The 20,096-nt window shown below is 36.5% G+C and overlaps 1 protein-coding gene and 1 long non-coding RNA gene across 7 annotated transcripts; one reads left to right on the top strand and one right to left on the bottom strand.

Moving 5' to 3' along the window:
• Positions 1–9,854: 9,854 nt before the first annotated feature.
• Positions 9,855–14,616, bottom strand: LOC149237499 (uncharacterized). The gene is made up of 18 exons (XM_089369297.1): positions 14,578–14,616; positions 14,046–14,228; positions 13,804–13,942; positions 13,670–13,704; positions 13,208–13,275; positions 13,032–13,159; positions 12,846–12,884; positions 12,684–12,727; positions 12,308–12,486; positions 12,101–12,211; positions 11,956–12,063; positions 11,853–11,917; positions 11,593–11,690; positions 10,729–10,871; positions 10,397–10,480; positions 10,253–10,312; positions 10,115–10,156; positions 9,855–9,930 (listed from the first exon to the last, which is right to left on the bottom strand). Exons 1-18 carry the CDS (start codon positions 14,614–14,616, stop codon positions 9,855–9,857), a joined length of 1,641 nt encoding a protein of 546 aa, XP_089225423.1.
• A 4,161-nt stretch (positions 14,617–18,777) lies between these two features.
• LOC149237498 (uncharacterized) lies at positions 18,778–19,811 on the top strand. 6 transcript variants are annotated; one of them, XR_016245284.1, is made up of 3 exons: positions 18,778–19,023; positions 19,101–19,147; positions 19,364–19,563. It is a non-coding gene; the product is annotated as an uncharacterized LOC149237498 (long non-coding RNA). The 6 variants fall into 6 exon arrangements; XR_016245283.1 differs by having other exon boundaries at positions 19,101–19,171; XR_016245281.1 differs by having other exon boundaries at positions 19,101–19,266.
• The last annotated feature ends 285 nt before the right edge of the window (positions 19,812–20,096 follow it).

Below are 20,096 nucleotides of genomic sequence, written 5' to 3'. Positions count from 1 at the left end.
AATTTTGGCCATCAAAAACAGGTTTGTCTAGAACAGACACTATTGTAAATACTGCTCTGGCACCATATTTGTTGTTAATTATGGTGTTTGGAGTAGGGGTTGACATATGGATTCTGGGTATAATTTGCGTAAGGTTTCTGAGACACCCAAGTACATCAATAGTGTAAAAACATTGTAAAAAAATGCCCAAATAGAAAAAATAACTACCAATGCATCGAACAAACAAGTTTATCAACACTAAAATCCCGACAAAAATTAAGAACACTAGTGATAATGGTATTATTTTTTATATCAAAAGAGTGACAAGTGAAGAACCCATTAAGGAAAAATAGCTTTGAATTTTGAACAAGCCTAAACAACAATGCTGTGGAAAATTCTCATTACAAAACAAACCTTAGGAGCCCATGTCGCAGAAGACTTCGAGCATAGGTTATCGTAATCCCTCCATAATTATATAATGAAAACCTTGAGGGAAAAACAAAAAAAAATAACCCTCCCAACCAACTGAACACATATTTTCCTACAGAATCGATGTTGCATTATTCAACTACATAATCAATGTTGTGTTATTCAATTCGCCTATTTGCCCTAAATATTGTAGATTTTGGAGAGGGAAAAATGTAAATGTGTAAATTTTGGCAGGGGGAAACTCTCGCTGTGAAGAACTTGTGTAGAATTTGGAGAAGAAGAATTGTCCTTGATAGTCCACCAAGCCATTAAAGTGACTTTTAAACACAATGCATCCAATAATGTTTTAACACCAAGTCATTAAAGTGACTTTTAAACACAACACGTCAAATAATGACTGTTGAACAACACGTGGAATAAAAAATAAATTAGAAATGCCCATGATGGTCCTTCACATTTCACATGAGGGTCACTTGTCCTCACCCCTCGATCTCCATAACATAGCATGTAAGCCTAAATGGGGGTCACCTTTCCTAACCGCTTAGTCTCCATAACGTAGCATCTAAGCCTCAAGGATGCCCTTTAATGTTGCATCATGCTAATTTGATTGGCTTGTAGTGTCTGTGTCAAATTGAAACAATTTCTTAGTTGGTGGATCCGTGAGAGAGAACTGTGTCGGGCCTTAGAGGATCCCAAATTTCCTGAAAAATAGAACTTCATTGAACTCCATATGGAGACAACCATCTAGAATCTGGATGGTATCCTTATGTTCTATTCCTTCCAAAGTCTTGAGAAAATAGTGGGTTCATCAATAGCTTATTCTCTCAGGTAGAACCCAACTATGAGAGCTATACACCCTTATATCAGTTGACTAATAAATTGATCTATATAGTAATGAAAGAATAAGTTTGTGATGAATGAGCTTACAAAGCTCAAATGGTTTGTAAAATGGTGATCTATTATATGTACCTTTTTCTTTGAGTTGTTGTTCTTATGATCGACGAATAAAGAAACTCTGAGCTACCTATCTATTGGAACTGACAACATGGGAATGGGACAAGTTGAAGGAAGAATACCACCTTGAGTGTGACGACCCTTTTCCTTTGGATAACAATAACAAGTGGTGAATTTGCTTCCTTCTTTGATGCTGATGGGTACGCTGCAACTTCAACTGGGATTGCTTCAAGGTTCATGTCAGGCCAGGGTAACTCCAGACTTGGCAGAAAAGACTGATTGATTATTTCATTAGATAACTATTGTTTATATACACAAATGAGACGGATCAGTTCATCTTCTTGATGACTATTCACGTTCCAGTTTACCCAACCGCTGAGGATTAGGTGTGAACATTCCCCCCCTTAATCTGAAGGGATGTTGGTGAGTCCAAGCATCGTTCTGAATCTTTCAAGCTTTTCTCTTCCAAGCGCTTTGGTGAAGATGTCTGCAATTTGATAATTTGTGGAACAATGACGGAGATGGATTGTTTTGGCCTCAACATGATGTCGGATCAGATGATATTTAGTATTGATGTGCTTAGTGCGATCATGGAATGATATTTAGTATTGATGTGCTTAGTGCGATCATGGAACTTTGGGTTCTTGGCCAACTTTATTGCAGAGGTGTTATCAGTCATGAGTGGAGTTGATTGTACTTGTTTTACCTGCAAATCTTCAAGAATTTTCCTGAGCCACACAATTTCTTTCGTTGCTTCAGCTACTGCCACGTATTCTGCTTCTGTTGTGGAATCTGTTGGAACTGATTGTTTGCGTGATCTCCAGGAGACAGCTCCTGATCCAAGACTCATAGCATATCCTGAAGTAGATACCCTAGTTTCTTTGTCTCCATCGAAGTCTGAATCAGAGTATCCAATCAAGCTGAAGTCATCCACCTGTGTATACTTGATTCCAAGGTCTTGAGTTCCCTTCAAGTACCTTAGAACTCTTTTTGCAGCAGACCAATGTCCCTCACAAGGCTTTTGCATAAACCTGGAGAGGATTCCAACAGCAAATGAAATGTCTGGTCTGATAATAGTGAGGTAGATGAGACTTCCTACAAGCTGTCTATACTTTGTTGCATCCTCAAATTCCTTTCCTTCAATAGATGTGAGCTTCAAGTTTTGTTCCATTGGAGTAGAAAGAGGATTGCATTCTGTCATGCCAAATCTGTTTAACAAATCTCCAATGTATTTCTTTTGAGAAAGAGATATGGATTTTGAATGTTGGGTTACTTCAATGCCAAGATAGTAATGAACATAGACCAAAGCAGTCATTTCAAAACTTTTTCCTAATTCTTTCTTTATGGATGTAATATAGCTTTCATTGTTCCCTGTCATTAAAAGATCATCTACATATATCACAAGATATACAACTGTTTTGCCAACTTTCTTGACAAATAAAGTTGCATCATCAAGATCAAAATGATTGAAGTTGAGTTTCAGAAGATGCTCAGTTAGTTTTTCATACTAGGCTCGTGGTGCTTGTTTGAGGCCATACAAGGACTTCACAAGTTTGCATACTTTATGTTCATGTCCTTTCACAGAAAATCCTTCAGGCTGGGACATAAAAACATTCTCTTTTAGATCTCCATTCAAGAATGCAGTTTTTACATCCATTTGATGGACTTTCCAACCGTTCTGAGCAGCTAGTGCAAAGGGTGTCCGGATGGTGGCCCATTTTGCTGTGGGGGCAAAAGTTTCCTCATAATCGACCCCTTCCTTCTGTGCAAAACCTTTTGCGACAAGCCTAGCTTTGTGCTTGTCAAGTGAGCCATCAGCTTTGTATTTGTTCTTGTAGACCCACTTGCAGCTAATTGGTTTGGTTCCAAATGGAGGATCAACCAGCTTCCAAGTGCCATTCTTTATGAGGGCATCATACTCCTTCTACATCGCTTCTTTCCGTTCATCATGAGAAGCAGCTTCTTTGAAGAAAGTTGGTTCAAAATATGTAGACAAGTTCAATTCACAATCATAAGTAACATCCATATCAACACGTGAATTAGAGTTATCTACATCACCTCCATCTTGTCGGTTTGTATTTCTGGTTCCTGTTTTTCCAATTTCATCAGGATGAACACTTTCAAGTGTCTTTGTCAGCCACTTTGGGGGACCTTTCTGAGATAGTCCAGGATGCTCTGTTGATTGAGTTGGAACTAAATCAAGATTGAGTCTCCCAATTCTATCAATTACATCACTTAAAGGATCATCCGGTGTTGGAGTTTCATGCAAGGGAGATTGTTCTTCAGAAGAAGATTCCACTTGTTGATCTAGTATAGGAATCTCCCCTTCAAGATGTGGAATCTGATTATCAAACTCTTGAAATGATTTCGTTTTTGTGAATCTATCCAAGCGATCAAGTTGCCGCTCAACAACACTATCAGATTTGGATGATTCAAGAAAAATGACATCTCTAGATACAACAAACTTTTTATTTACTTCATCATAGAGACGGTATTATTTAGAGGTGTTTGAATACCCCAGGAAGATACACTTGCGACTTCTAGCACCAAGTTTGTTTCTATGTACCTTTGGTATTAAAGCATAACAGGTGGAACCAAAAATCCTGAAATGTTTTACCGAAGGAACATGTCCATACCACAATTCATAAGGAGTCTTGTTTCTTATAGCACTAGATGGACATCTATTCTTTATATATGCAGCACATAGAACAAAATCAGCCCAAAACATTATCTTTACATTTTTGAAGAAAAGCATGGATCGTACCATATTCAAAAATTTTCTATTCATTCTTTCAGCTACACCATTCTGTTGGGGATTATAAGGCACAGTTGTTTGATGTTTGATCCCATGTTGGCGAAGATAGTTTTCAAATTCATTTGATGTATATTCTTTTCCATTATCAGTGCAAATAGACCCAATATGAGATTGTGCATCATTTTCAATCCACTTATGAAAATTCTTGAATGTTTGAAAAGCATCAGATTTGTTCTTCAATAAATAAACCCAACACATTCTGGTGTAGTCATCAATAAATGTCATGATATATTTATTTCCATTTGCAGAAGGAACAGGCATTGGACCACATAAAATCTGAATGAATGAGTTCAAGCTTCCTATGTGCTCTTAAACGTGAATCATGAAAAGACTGTTTGCTATGCTTTCCTAGAATGCAAGCATCACATTGCTTATGTTTTCTAGGAATTGTAGGCAAACCAGCAACACCATTTTTCTTTAATAAGCGAAGACTGTCTTAGTTTTAATGTCCAAATCTAGCATGCCATAACAAACTTGATGGAAGTGTACCTTCTTCATGATGAGAAATATATGAGAAATGTTGTGCATGAGCAGAGGTTCCTTGCAGTTTAAGAAGTCTTTCTTCTTCTATTCCCCTCATGACAAGTGAGTGGTCAGATGCCTTTCTTACCTCAAGCTTTCCATCAAACATATGAATGGAGTGACCTTGCTGGTGGATGTGGACCAAGGACAGCAAGTTTCTCTTGAGCTGTGGGAGATATAGAACATGATCCAGAAGAAAGTCAGGAAGACCAGGCAGTTTAAGCCTGATTGTGCCAAGCCCTGATGACTTGATTTTTGACTGATCTGCAAAGTATACTGCTCCATCAACATTGTCAGTGAAATCTTCAAAAAAATCTTTCCTATGAGTCATATGACAGGTTGCTCCTGAATCAAGCAACCAATCATTTTTCAAAGAAGCAAGTGAAGCATTAAACAAATCTTCATTTACTCCAATGTTACATTGTGCCTCAATATAGTGAGCGGATTCAGGTGCTTTACCTTTGTCTGTGTCATCAGTTTTACCTTTCTGCTGGTTTCTTCTCTGCTCAATTTTGTCCCATGGTAGCTTGCATGTAGAAGCATCATGTGATCCATTTCGTTTGCAGCGAATGCAATGCAGATCTGCCTTTTCTCCTTGAGAATGTCTGCCCCCCTGCCTCTGAAGTATCTTCCTCTTCGTCCACCTCTTTCTCTTGTAGAATCTTGAGCAGGATGCTTTTCTTTATGAGCAAGGAAAACAGTCTCTTCAGAAGATTCAGGCATTGTCTTCTTTCCAAAGGCTATCTCTCTTTCAACAAACTTTTTCACAAGAGAGTCAAAGGTTATATCTTTAAGATTTCCATTTGCTTGTAATGACTCAAGATAATTGGAGTAGGTAGGATAGAGTGCTTTGAGAAAGGCAATAAGAGGGATATCCAGCTCAACCTTAGTGGATTTAATATCATGCATTATAGACTTTACTTCAGATGCAAGAGCAAGAGGATCATTATTTTTCAGTTCAAGAGTGAAGAGTTTAATCATGAGTTGAACAACTTCAAGTGCAGAATGTGAATCATAGAGTTCTTTCAGCTTTTGTAAAGCTTCAAAGGCAGTGGAATAAGATGAAATATGACGACTTACTTCTTCATTTACAGATGTTGCGATTAATGCATAGGCTTTGTTGTTCTTATTTTCCCAAATGGCGAGTTCTTTGTCTGATGTAGGCTGCACAGGGTCTTTGTCTTCTTCTCCGACACACACTCCTTTCCACAACTCATTGTAGATGAGGGTGTGTTTTACCATCCGGGACCATTCAGGATAGTTCTCCTTGCCAGTGAGAACTATTCCTACCATAGAGACGATTGAATGCATTCTGTAAAAAATACTTCTGCTAAAAAAAAACTTTTGCTGATAAAAAGAACTTCTGCTGATAAAAACTTTCTGCTGATATACAGTGAAATTGTACTCAAAAGGGCAACAGATTTCAAATTCTTTATGCACTAAGTTTTCTTCAAATGTCTCCAAAATTTTATAAAATATCCTCCACAAAATATTCAAACAGCGTCCAAAACTTATTCAAACAGCTTACAGCGCATTCAAAACTTATTCAAACAGCTGGTCAATATATATATGCTGGTCAATCATCAACAAGGCATATACATGCGGTTTAATACCAAACTTTATGGAAACATATACCACTCGGACGGTGCTAATAGTTCTCTGACAGGAGCTTTCAGGCCTTCGAATAGTTGTAACCATCGCTGGACTTCTTCCACAGAATCATCCAATCTTCTGCACAATTTCACCTTTAGGAGGTGCTGTCGTTTGGAGCTCGGAGGGAGCGCAATGGACTGTCTTTCATCTTCCTTTGGCGTGATTAATTCCACCACCCTTAACAATAATAACAATACCTTGCGCCCAAGGCTTGGGGTCTGTCACGCGAAGAACAACACTGTATCAACGATGCGCAGCAGCAGCCTCAAAAACATATAAAATAACCATTCTTCCAGGTGATGGCATTGGACCAGAGATTATGTCTGTCGCGAAAAAAGTGTTGCGTCTCGTGGGCTCCCAACAAGATGTAAACTTTAAGTTCAATGAAATGCTTGTGGGTGGAGCTGCAATAGATGCAACAGGAGTTCCTTTACCAGATGAAACTTTGGCTGCTTGCAAGCAATCAGATGCAGTGCTTCTTGCAGCTATTGGCGGCTATAAATGGGACAATAATGAGCGTCATTTGAGGCCAGAAAGTGGATTGCTTGGACTTCGTGCTGGACTTGGTGTGTTTGCAAATTTGCGGCCTGCCATTGTTTTACCTCAATTAGCAGACTCTTCCACTTTGAAGCGAGATGTTGTTGGTAGAAAGCGTCTTGCGAATGCAGGGAAGTTTCTCGCGTCGTCTCAGGCTTCCTGACAATTGTGAGATCGACAGGGTGGAGGCAAAGATGGACAAGGGTGTGCTCACCGTTATTATCCCCAAGACGCCTGTTCGAGAGCCCCGTATCAAGACCATTCAACTTTCTGAGTGAAAGGGAGGGAGGGGCGACGGAAAATAATTTCAATACTAGCTGGTAAAAGATTTGAATCTGATACGTCGTTTCCTTTGAGATCTCCTCAACAGAAGGATTTCAGAGCAGGTGCATCAGGTGTGGACAGAGGCAATCAATGCGCAGAGAATCAATGATTTTTAACGGATGCGCATAGAATTAATGACACTCAGGACAGATGCAGCGCTCATGACAGAGGAGCGCTCAGGACAGAGATAAGGGAGTTACAAGGAATCTGGAACCTGGCTCTGATACCATGTCAGGCCAGGGTAACTCCAGACTTGGCAGAAAAGACTAATTGATTATTTCATTAGATAACTATTGTTTATATACATAAATGAGACGGATCAGTTCATCTTCTTGATGACTGTTCACGTTCCAGTATACCCAACAGCTGAGGATTAGGTGTGAACAGTTCAAAATTGAAGCTCCTTCTTTTGCATATGAAAGCTATGAAAGCTCTGAGACTAGGCGAAGGAACCCTGGAATAGAATAGGATGTTGGCTTTCAAATAGGCTTTCTGAATGGAAGGTATGTCAGCCAAATAAATCTTCTTCGCCTAGGGATTATAGAGTGCTCTAGGACCTGTGTTTTACTATTAGAAAGTGCATGTTTGTAAGCCCTAGTTGCTTTTTATTAGTCCTATGATGGTATCTATGCTTCCCTTGTTCATTTTAATACACTTTCTATCACTTTGTTAGCTTTGCCTCTACACTTGATCGAGTAAGTCGAGTGAGCTTACTTGAATTGAGCGAGCTTTAGTGTAACATTACCCCAGGGAAGCTCTTACTGCAAATAAGTCCTTACCAATAGATGGCAGTGAAAAAACACACAATTATGAGGACCCTTTATTTTCCTCCACTGGGCACCTAGAAAAACACAACACAACTATGATCAATTCTGTTCTATCTATCTTTAGTTCAACTTTGGTTCCATAGACACCACAACAACACCACAATAGACACAACAACGAGAGGTGGCAACTTAAAAGATTAATAAATGCCAAGAGAAAGCCCATCAGTCACATCAGAAAGGATGTACTAATTCCCGCATAGAAAATACCAAGAAGCTAGCATTTTGTAGTGGTAGACTAATGTTAGCATCAGTGGACATCGCCGAAAAATGAACAACACAAAGCCAAGATAATATATTATTTCAGCCTTTCTACCTTGGTAATAGGCCAAATTAAACGGTAAATCACTATGTGCCTAAAAACTTTGATTATACTCTATGAAATTGGATTAGCAAACAACTCAACTAATATTAAATTCATCGACTAATATTAATTTCATCATTTTCGATTACTATAATGCCATGCCGAGACGACAGAACTAAAATGAAGAATGTTATTACTTTTGTAACTAGATATAAACTATTTAATACTTTTATTCAAATTTTAAATGGTGTTAAACCACCTAATAATCGTTTTACTTGTCAAGGGATAGTTTTAATGGTTTATATTAATGGTGTTAAAGTCATTTATTTTGGTTCAAATCCTTCTATTAACCTTGACGTATGGTTGTGTGTTTTGCACAAAACATTTAGAAAGTAGAGTCCAACGGTTTCCACTTCTTACCTAATCAGTGAGACTTTATTTAATAATCAATTCACCTCATATTCAATTAGTTAACGTAATTATCAACTCTCCCTTTATATATATTAATTATCTCATTTACTTAAAATATGACTCCGTCATAATTTATATTCTAAATTATACAAGTCAAACTGTAGAATATAGAATATCATAGTTGAAAAGGCAAAAAAAAATTGTAAAAATTATTAAAATTATGATACAATTATTTCACCTCTAATATATAAATAAAAAAACTTATTAACACTTGAACCTCTTTGTCTTTCATCACAAATATATTTTTATGAGTATGAGGATCTAAAAAGGTTTAACAAAGTACTTTTAGTAATTGAAGTATTAGCAAGCGAAAAAACCCTAGATTTAGAAATTACACAAAATTCTTAAATAAATATCTAATTATATATCACATCCAATTCTATTTCTTGGGTTCAACTAAGAAACATTTTAATATGGTTTTGTTTTTATTTTCCGCTAAGCCAACTTTTTCCTAAACTATTTTTTCACTAAATTAATCTAATTATCTTACATTAACTCTATATGTATTAATTACAGGAATTTTTGTATTCATTGCATTAGCCGAGGCAGGGCATTTTAATATGATTTTGTTTTTTTGTTTTTCTTTTCTTCCGATCCAGCTTTCCCATAAACTACCTTTCCACTAAATTAATCTAATTATCTCATAAATCGAATTTTAATTCTAAGGATTAGATTTAAGATCTGATAGTAAATTGAAACAAGGACAGCTGCGAGGCAGCGAGTCCCTGCATCAAGTTATTTAAGGTCTACTGACTCCCGAGCACATGAGTTTGTGAAGATGAGTTAGCACATGCTATCCTAAGAAATAGAAAGCCAAACAACAGCAGCAAAAACAACTTGTTAAGAGTTCAAAACACTTTCGAAAAGGTAATGTTGGTTCAACTACTAAGTCATTCAAGCAAATGGTTTGTTTACATATGCCTTATGGTTTCAGCCACAGGAATCAAAACGAACAGATTATAACATAACACACATCGACCAAATGAGGCTAGACAGAATGTTAGCCAAAACCCAAGTAGGCAAACTAAAGCCTTGTGTGAGATCAAGTCCACCACTCGGTTGCTGCAGAAGCAATGTCAAGCTTATTAGTCCATATCATTAACAAAACAAATCTCACACTGAAAATGCCAAATACCTTGGCATCTACTAACAGATTACACGTGTTTCACAAATGTAGAACTCAAGGCTATACCAGCCTTAGCATCAAAGATACTCGACGTGTAAAGGAAAACTTGAAAATTCAGCCGTTTATCTAAAATACAAAACCAAAATTCCACTAAGCTATTTCATGCAAGTTCTTACCTTGCATCGCCTACAAAATCATTCGAAACGACAACTCGGTTGCTGCAGAAGCAATGTCAAGCTTATTAGTCCATATCATTAACAAAACAAATCTCACACTGAAAATTCCAAATGCCTTGGCATCTACTAACAGATTACATGTGTTTCGCAAATGTAGAACTCAAGGCTATACCAGCCTTAGCATCAAAGATACTCGACCTGTAAAGGAAAACTTGAAAATTCAGCCGTTTATCTAAAATACAAAACCAAAATTCCACTAAGCTATTTCATGCAAGTTCTTACCTTGCACCGCCTACAAAATCATTCGAAACGACATCTTCATCAGTGTATCCAAGGATGCCTTTTAGCGACCCTTCAGATGCGGCCCTGACCATGTATACAACACATTATAATACTAATCAAGGCTTTAAAATATGATACTAAGAGTGATCAGAGAAGAAGCATAGTTAAGGCTCCAAGATGATTAAGAGTAAAAATATGACACTAAGAGTTATCAGAGCAGAAAACATAAGCCATAATCAAAGCTTAATTAAAGATGACACTAAGAGCACTCAAAGCAGAAACTATTTTGGAACAATATAATGTTTTATCGCGGCAAGGTAAAAGGACAATACTTCATTGCTGCTTTTATATCATTGTAAGATGTTGGTTTCTCAAGGCGACATGTCCGATCCACAACTGAGACATTGGGTGTTGGTACACGGAAAGCCATTCCAGTTAGCTTTCCATTCAACTCTGGAAGGACCTTCCCAACTGCCTGTAAAATATAATGTCAAAAAGTCACCATAGATATCCTATAATCTCCATCATTATTCATTGCAAGCCTAACAAACAACAAATTCCACTTAGTTCAACAGATATAAAGGCAATAAAACTAAATGAGAGAGAGAGTCGAAACAGGGGAATTAGAAAACAACTCTTCCCAAGTGCTAGCTTTTGAGTTTGAAGAAAGATCCTGGCTAAAGGATCTTATATGACTCTTTGATTCTGACAGAGGAGGATCTGATGTAACTACATCTTATAATAACCCTGGACAATGTTATGACCTTCTAAGCTTAAGTCTGAAACTCTTTTACTAATGATTTGAATTGGCCATGATAAAAAGACGAGAAGAAAATTAACTAGCTAGGACAAGGTTAAAGTGGATACCGATTGCGCATGAATTACTTTTCTGACATAGGGATTATTTGCCCAAATGTCCGAAAGAGAATATTTGTCCTGTTTTGCAGTATGAACCATTTTGTTGGTAGAATGTGTTAGAAAAGATCAAGTATAACAACTGCAATTATGAAAAAAGTAGAATGTATTAGAAAAGATCAATTATAACAACTGCAATTATGAAAAAGGGGATGAAATGTGTAACTTTACACAAAAGCATATCAACGTTACAATAAGGAAATACTCAGGCAACTTGAAACATATCCATGAAATTTTCCATCAATCTATATATAGAGGCCCTTTCAGTCAGATATGCATACCTTTGCAGCACCAGTTGATCTTGGAATGATATTTTGTCTAGCACCACGACCTCCACACCAATCCTTCATAGATGGACCATCTACCGTCTTCTGTGTAGCTATTTCTAGAAATTTCATTTCTTTGTCAGATATATACATTTAACAAAAAACAAATTACAGGGACAAGAACTGAATACACATCAGATAATAACATAAGAAATTCATAACAACTTTATTATCATGTTAAATTCAAGACTTAAAACAAAGAGGCCCATGCCTACCTGTTGTTGCATGAACAGTGGTCATGAGGGCCTCAGCAATACCAAATTCTTCATTCACCACCTGTAGCCAGTCCATGAGTATTCATTTCAGTTTTTACGGTGAGCTAATTTTGACACATAGTTATGACTCAATGACAATGTTTGCAGGAAGTACATTTGTCGATGGAAAAATATAGATGCAACAATCTTAAGTACATTTGTCGATGGAAAACTATAGATGAAAACATAAAAAATACAAAAATTACCACAAAAAATATACCTTAAGATGTGCAGAAGCCTTCTCGGTTGTCGTAAAAGCTCCAGATGATTCTACAACATACTCAGCTCCATAGTTACCCCAGGGAATCTCTGAAGGATCCCTGTAGCAGTGGTTTCCAAGAGATCATAGCATCATTATTCTCTAAATCATAATTATCAGTGTTTATTTACACATTGGTTAATGTTAAGGGGCATACCTTTTAGAATTGACAGTAATACTGTGACCATCAATTTCAAGAGTCGTATCATCAACAATATTCAAGCTCCCTTTGGATATCCCATGAGTTGAATCATACTTAAACATGTAAGCCTGCCAGCCACAACCGCAAAACAGAAGTTTAGTCAAAATTCGGTCAATAGGAATGCTACAGTAATGCTGTAAAAAAAAATTCAGAATGGTATAAGGCACAAGAAAAAATTCCATCAAGTTAAAGTTCAAAGTATGCACTGAAATTAACCCAAGGAACTTGCTCAACGTAGAGAAATTATCCTACAGCAATTGCTTGCATGCTAAGTAACAAATTGCTAGAGTCAAGCACACCTTAGAATCCAGAGAAATAAAGTCACTTAAACAAAAACATCGTCATGCAAAAGCAGCCTCCCAATACGACCAAATCCTGTACACAGAACAGTTTTGATCTTACTTGTTTGATCGTGAATATTCTTAGTGTGGGTTACATATCACAATCTGATTAGAATATTTATACATAGGAAACAATAAATAAAGGTACTCACCATTTATTCCTATCTTGGTCCTCTCCTTTCCCGAGGATTCTGCAAAAATAATGTATGATTAAATTTTTTTAGTAATTACTGAATCCAAATGCAAGACATTGCCCACGAAAAAATCTGTCAATCTGATTTATTTCCTGTTCTAGTTCTAAAGAAGACAACACAGAGAATGGGCTTGCTAGTACTTACTTTGAACTCTAGGAGGGGCCTCTGTTGCAGTAGCTCTAACTGGCTGCAAAGTCCTAGCACTCTGACATCTGTTAAGAGAACACGAAAACACATTACCTACCCGTAAAGCGTTGTGAGAATATTGCTCCCTTTAAGGTGAAGATGCCAGTCTTAACATTAAAGAGCAAATTTAACACCGTAAAACTATCACTGGATCTTCAGAACCCACTGCAGCATTAAGCGTCGCACCCGAGATTCCGTAATACTAATAACATAGTTCCAACTTAAACGTAAGGATACAAACACGCAATCTTTACTGTTTCAGCAACAACTCAATGTATGCTTACAACTCAGCCCATGGTAATCAACCTGCCGAGATGGATTCAGCAGATCTGCTCAAAAGAATCAATGAGGGTGTATTTTACACACCCATGGCAAGAAATCGAGAGTCTAACGAGAGATGGTCGGATCAAGACTAGGCAAATACGGATGTGGTAATAAACAGGCTAGTAATAAAAAGAAAAAACGAATAATTAAAAGTTATATAAAAAATTATTAAATAAAATAATATGACAATTAGAATATATAAATATATAAAAGTCGCCACAGCTGGACCACTGGACTTCATGCTACCGCATGGATACCAAGTGTCGTGTTACCTGCACCCTAAGATCGCCATGATCGAGCGACGAAGCTGGAATACGTTGTAAGTAAAGATAAGAAATCAAAGAACCATCCAGTATATGCCGTATAGGAATCCCTAGGATGTTTCAGCCTGTGTGTTGATCCTGACGGTACAGAAAAGCCAGAGACATATCAATCTGTGGTGACTCAACCAATTCCCCCATATCTTCCTCTTCTTCCTGTTCTGGGTTCATCTTAATGACTTGGGAGTAGGTAGGTGATGTTGTGAACGGCTTGCTTTCTTTGCGCTGTTAGACAACAAATTCCATGCCTTCAGAAAGATGGAATAATCTGTGAATTGCATGCAGTGTTTAGCAGTGGCTGAGCGGTTTTTTTGGCTCATTCTGATACCAAACCCATTGCTGCTTCGATGATCTCTTCAGCTCCGGCAATTGCAGTTACCTTGGTGGACGAAGACGACTTGCAGAGGTTTGGCAATTGGGTTGAACGCGGCGCATTCTGTGAAAGAGGGCAGGAACCATGGTGCGCAGCACCATTCTGATAGGTAATAGCCCTGAAAAACCTGCTTCCGTTCTGTTCAACAGGAAAATGATTAGCTAAAATAAAAGTTAAAATGCTCATTTGTTTGCTGAAAACGTAGGATTATACAAATATTACAGACTGGTAGTTATAACTTAATGCAAAAAGAAAGGACTCATAACTGAATGAAGTCGAGCTCCTGGCTAGTAATTTCACCTTAAGAAGCAGGCCTCCATCCAGGAAGCAGACCTGCGTCACGGGAGTGCTTGGAACCTATTTCCCTGTGGCTATACCTTCCGCTTCCGCGCCTTCTCAAGTTTCAGTACTTCATATGTTCTGCTACGATGCCCTTTCTCTTTCGCACTCCTCGGACAGAGGGCTGAACCTAATTTCTCATCATCACCATCCGCTCAACTGTTTCAGGAACCCGACTCATTGGCATCGTGACCTGACAGACATGAAAAGAAGGCCGCTGCCCATCAGAAATGCGGGAATGGAGTCCCTGACGACCACGCTCGACGCAGTCGACATCGAAGAGAAGAAGGAGCCAAAGATGTCCAAGGCGTCGAAGCCCAAGAGGAATCTGGAAGACATATGGAGGGAAATCCAAGGCGCCAACAACTGGGAAGGGCTGCTTGATCCCATGGACGGCATACTGCGAAAGGAGATCATCAGATACGGAGAGTTTGCCCAGGCCTGTTATGATGCTTTCGATTTCGATCCCTTCTCCAAGTACTGTGGTAGCTGCAAGTATCATCGCAAGGATCTGTGCAGAAGCTGTGGAGTACTCACGCCAACTGGATGGGCTTCATAGCTGTGGCCACGGACGAAGATGAACATAACAGTTTCGATATTAGTTTGCCACTTGTATCCCCATGCATAACCATGCCACTTGTTTTATTTTCTGTATATCTATGAGATCACTGAAAAAGCAATATTAATCTCTAGCATTTGTACCTATCGAATTAATGCTAACATTAAAACAAACCCGTTGACGGTTAGCGAGAATGCAGCAGGCGCGTAAAATCAATTTAAGCTATGGTCGGGCCTCTTCCGCCTCGGGAAGACGCCAAATAAGATGGCAAAAGCTAAGTTCGAAATAAAGCTTTGGTTATCCGTCACAGCGCGTTTGAGAGCGTTTGAAAACTTTGTAATAAGCACAATATAACACAGTAATAAAACTTGAAACTAATGCTATCTCGGACCCGATCGATTACAATAGTCCCTGCCGAATGCCAGATGGCAGGGACTAATAAGAGGTTTGTAGAGGTTGGTATAGATTGTCATTCGAATTTTAACTTTAAGCATTAGATTTAAGATTTGATCGTAAAATGAAATAAGAGATTTTTAGTAGGTTGGTATAGATTGTCATTCGAATTTTAACTTTAAGCATTAGATTTAAGATTTGATGGTAAATTGAAATAAAAGGTTTGTAGCACGTTGGTATAGATTGTCATTATAAAATATGTGTAAATTTTATATATTTTTTTAAATTTATATTTTATATTTTATTTTTATATTTGAAAAGTTAAAATTAAACTAGGTAGAAATAATCTAATTCATAGTTTAGATTGATAAAAATAAATTTTTTAAATTTCAAAAATTCAAAAAAATAATTTTAATTTAAAAAAATCATTTTAATATAATAATTTTTAAATAATTTTATAAAATTAAAAAAGTCAAAAATTAATTTTTTTGTTGAATTTAATATTAAAAAAATTGACATCAAAATGAGGAAACCAAAACTCATAAAAAAAATAGTGAAACAAATATACTTATTAAAGAAAAACTCAAATACAAATCATAAATCATAAATCTAAGTTTGGCCACTCCTAGGTTTTATCTAATCTATGTTTGGCCACTCCTAGAATTTTATAGATAAAAACATAATTAACACTTCTTTCAACTCATAAAAAAATAGTGAAACAAGTGTACTTAAAAAAGGCTCAAAAAACAATATATCATAAATCTAAGTTTGGTCACTCCAAAAGTTATATAGATAAAAAAAAATAAGTAACACGTTTTTCAATTGTATTAAGAGTGACGGGTTAACAATTAATAAATCTAAGTTTGGTCACTCCTAGAGTTATATAGATAAAAAAATAGGTAACACCTTTTTCAATTGTATTAAGAGTGACGGGTTAACAATTAATGAGATAATTAGGCCATCACAAAGTATCTTTTAAGATGTCATCACAATATTATTTTGGAATGCGTTTATTAATATTTTTTTTTATTTTTAAGATCTCATCATAGGTTTATTAATATTTTTAATTATTTAATTTATATACTCTTATTATTATTATTTTATTTTGATTTTGTCAAAATCCAAGTCAACCCTAATCAAGGGTCTATTCCACCAAAATTACCACGCAACAACTTTTAATATATAAGATCTCATCACGAATTATTTTATGATGGGTTTATTAATATTTTTAATCATTTAATTTATATACTCTTATTATTATTATTTTATTTTGATTCTATCAAAATCTAAGTCAACCCTAATCTATTCCACCAAAATTACCACGCAACAACTTTTAATATAGATAATTATTTTTTGAATATTTGTTTCCAATTACAATGAATTTGAAATCTTAAAAACCTTACTCACACAATTACAATCCTAACAACATTTTTTTTTTCACCACGAAAAAAGCTATATAGATATTTTGTATTAATAAAAAAACAGAAACATGTGCATCATTATAGTTATGGCATCTGTTGTGGTAGGATAAAAATAAAACCATAGTCCTCATGACCTCATGGTGACGGATATGTGTATCCAAATCAAAAAACTGGAACATAGAGTGTGAAATATAACATCGGACATATCTTCGAAAAAAACTAGAACATAGAGTGTGAAATATAACATCGGACATATCTTCGAATAGATTCAATGGGCCATTGTATAGTATGAAAAACCACATATGTGTGAGACATAAGTAGGGAAACAAAAATCTTATCTGATTGGTATCACAAAATAGTGAATTGTGTACCCGTCATTGAGAAATCTTGGACCTGGGAGGTGTAGTTGTCCACAGAAATCTGCAGCCTCCATATGCCCTGCGGGCGATGTAAGTCCCTGCTTAGACAAAATGTCTGCTCTTCGATTTTTTCCTCTGGCAATGTGGGAGATGGTGTAATCCTTCCTGCTGAGCCACCAATCCTCAATCCTGTTTAACCAGCTTGTAAGGTGTATATTTCTGATTCGACTTTTGGACAGAACATGATCGATGGTGACTTTGGAGTCTCCAAAAATGTGTAGCAATCCAAAAACATCTAAATCAACCCTAATCAACATACATCTATTCCACCAAAATTACCACACAACAACTTAACCTTTAATATGGATAACTATTTTTTGAATATATGTTTCCAATTACTATAAATTTGAAATCTTAAAAACCTGAGTCACACAATTACAATCCTAACAACCTTACAACACAAAGCTTGGAAATCCGAAAACCCAATCAATTAATTTATACATAAAAATTACATTACTATCTTATCCATAAAACTATATATTGCCATTTCTAATCTCTTGCCTTTGCCTTTGGCAAATAATTTTATTTAAATATATTGCTATAGTAAGACAAAAGCTGACTGATTTTACTGTTATTATGTCTTTTCTCGTCATCAGTCAATTTGTTCTCTTCTGGTATGTTCACTGTTATTATGTCTTTTCTCGTCATCAGTCAATCTGTTTTCTTCTGGTATCATGGGATAAGGCTTGCAGCTTAACGGCGAGTGATCTGCTTCAGCAAAAGTTTTGTACTATATTCTGTTTTTTTTTGTTAATATCAAAGCTTACTTACAAAAAAAAGACAAAAGCTGACTAGAAAATTTTCAGCGGCCTCTATTATTTTAAGGTCGTAAGACAAAAGCTGACTGGAAAATTTTCAGCGGCCTCTATTCTTTTAAGGTCGTAAGACAAAAGCTGACTGGAAAATTTTCAGCGGCCTCTATTTTTTTAAAGTCGAGTATATATACTTATGTAGATTTTTAATAGATCCCTTGTACCATAAACAAAAAAAAATCTCACATACATCAATTTGATATTTATTAAAAAATAATATATATATATATATATATATATATATATTAAAAATCAGTGTCCTGTATGGTACCATACCTATATAGGAAAAAGACATTGCAATACATTTTTCATTTTTTTAATTAAATCAGTTATATTGTAATTAGTTCGATTGAAATAAATTCATGTAATTTTACATTAAAAGAAATAAATTTCCCTTTTATTAATTTTGCTAAAATCGATGAAGCTGAAGTGAGGTTTCGCAATTCTGATCCAATAATTACTGCAGCATTTTTGTAATCAATTTTTAATTAACTATTTACATTATAATTAGGCTGATTGAAATTTGTTTTTTTAAGTACTTGTTTTTAACACTTTACAACATACGGGAATAAATGTCTGCTTGTTTGGTTCGAATATATATATATATATGCCAAGTTACGATGTCAAGCTGCACTATCGAGTTAAGCATTTGGTTTATATTTATGATACATTATCAATGGTTTATAAAACCCACAAGGTTGGCATTAATTGACGTGTCCATATCTGGGTTTAACATTGCTCGTCGCCATAACCCGCCGGAAGCTTCTGGACTTTCAGCTGTCGACGCAATAGTCCTCCACTTGTCCTTGAAGCATCTGCTGGCAAACATCGAACGGTGGAAATCTAAGGTGAATCGGGGCGGTCAGTGTCTGTGGGAGTTCCGATGTTAACGACCTTCCCTCTTCCCTCACGCGGACTCGAATCATTCGAAACCCTAGCGTTCTAGAGGTTGGACACTCTGCGACCAGTGTTCTTCAACATGGAACCCAGGTAACTAAGTGCACGGGAATGCTCGTCTTTTATGCTTTACTCTGTTTGCTATTCCTCAAGGTCAATAGGTTTTCCAGGCTAGCAGTTCTGCACGTTTTTCCTCACCCGGGACACGGCGAAGAAGGTGAACACTCAGTCCTTGCTCTTGGTAAGGAATTATATTGGAATTCCAAATTAGCCAGCAGTGAGTTCTAAACCTCTCCCTGGCTAATTAAGCTTCGCCTGAATAGCAACTCAATTAAGGTTTTTACAGCTTCCACTTACCCTATTTTGTTAGTTTGTCAAGTTTGTATCCCTTTCGACGAGAAATTTGATTAACCCGACCTTCCGTCAATTGCAGGTTTGTTGTATTTGGACTCACTACGGTGCGGTCACTCACTTTAGAGCCTGTCCCAAGAATTGCCCAGGTTCCTGAAATAACTTATTCTCGCATGTTACAGGTTCTTGATGACCATCCACGTTATGAGAATTTCCGACCATATTATTCTCTGAACAACGCCTCCCCTGCTTCTCTATTTGAGGTCCATAGGGATAGAAGGATGACTGATATTTGAACTTGCTAGCCCTAGGATTGGAGGGTTGAAGTGTATATTTCTGGTTACAGCTTTCCTTCACAGTCCTTTATGTAATCATTGTTATATGGTTTCCGGCAATTGGGGGTTTCGTTTAAGGTGAAAAACCTTTGCATTGTCCCTTCTTGTTGTAATTTTATCATGCCTCAGGAACTAATTATAATCCGTTGAATTGTTAATAATTGAATTGGGTTTTTTTTTGAAGTTGCGGCCTGTTATAAAAGAACATTCCCAATATTCTACATTGTATTCTTTATATCTAAGGTAAGTTCATTTGTTGATTCTATTAATTGACCTACCAATGGGTCATTGGTATAGCTCTATATTAACATCCATGCCACAACTGCTGCTATTATAATTTTGTGCTTGTAAAAAGTGTGTTTGGCTTTTTTCTTTCTTTCCTATAGGAGTGTGTTTGGCTTCCTTCTTTCTTTCCTTTTTGAATTTCCATCATTTTTGAATTTCCAGGCTTCCCTGGAACTGGATTGGGGTTTTGGCCTT

This window comes from Pinus tabuliformis, chromosome 8 (assembly GCF_031772625.1).
Source record: "Pinus tabuliformis cultivar Carrire ecotype Pingquan chromosome 8, CPIR1, whole genome shotgun sequence".
Lineage (NCBI taxonomy): Eukaryota > Viridiplantae > Streptophyta > Pinopsida > Pinales > Pinaceae > Pinus > Pinus tabuliformis.
The sequence above is the reverse complement of the archived record's forward strand: the minus strand, read 5'-3'. Positions and strand labels throughout refer to the sequence as shown.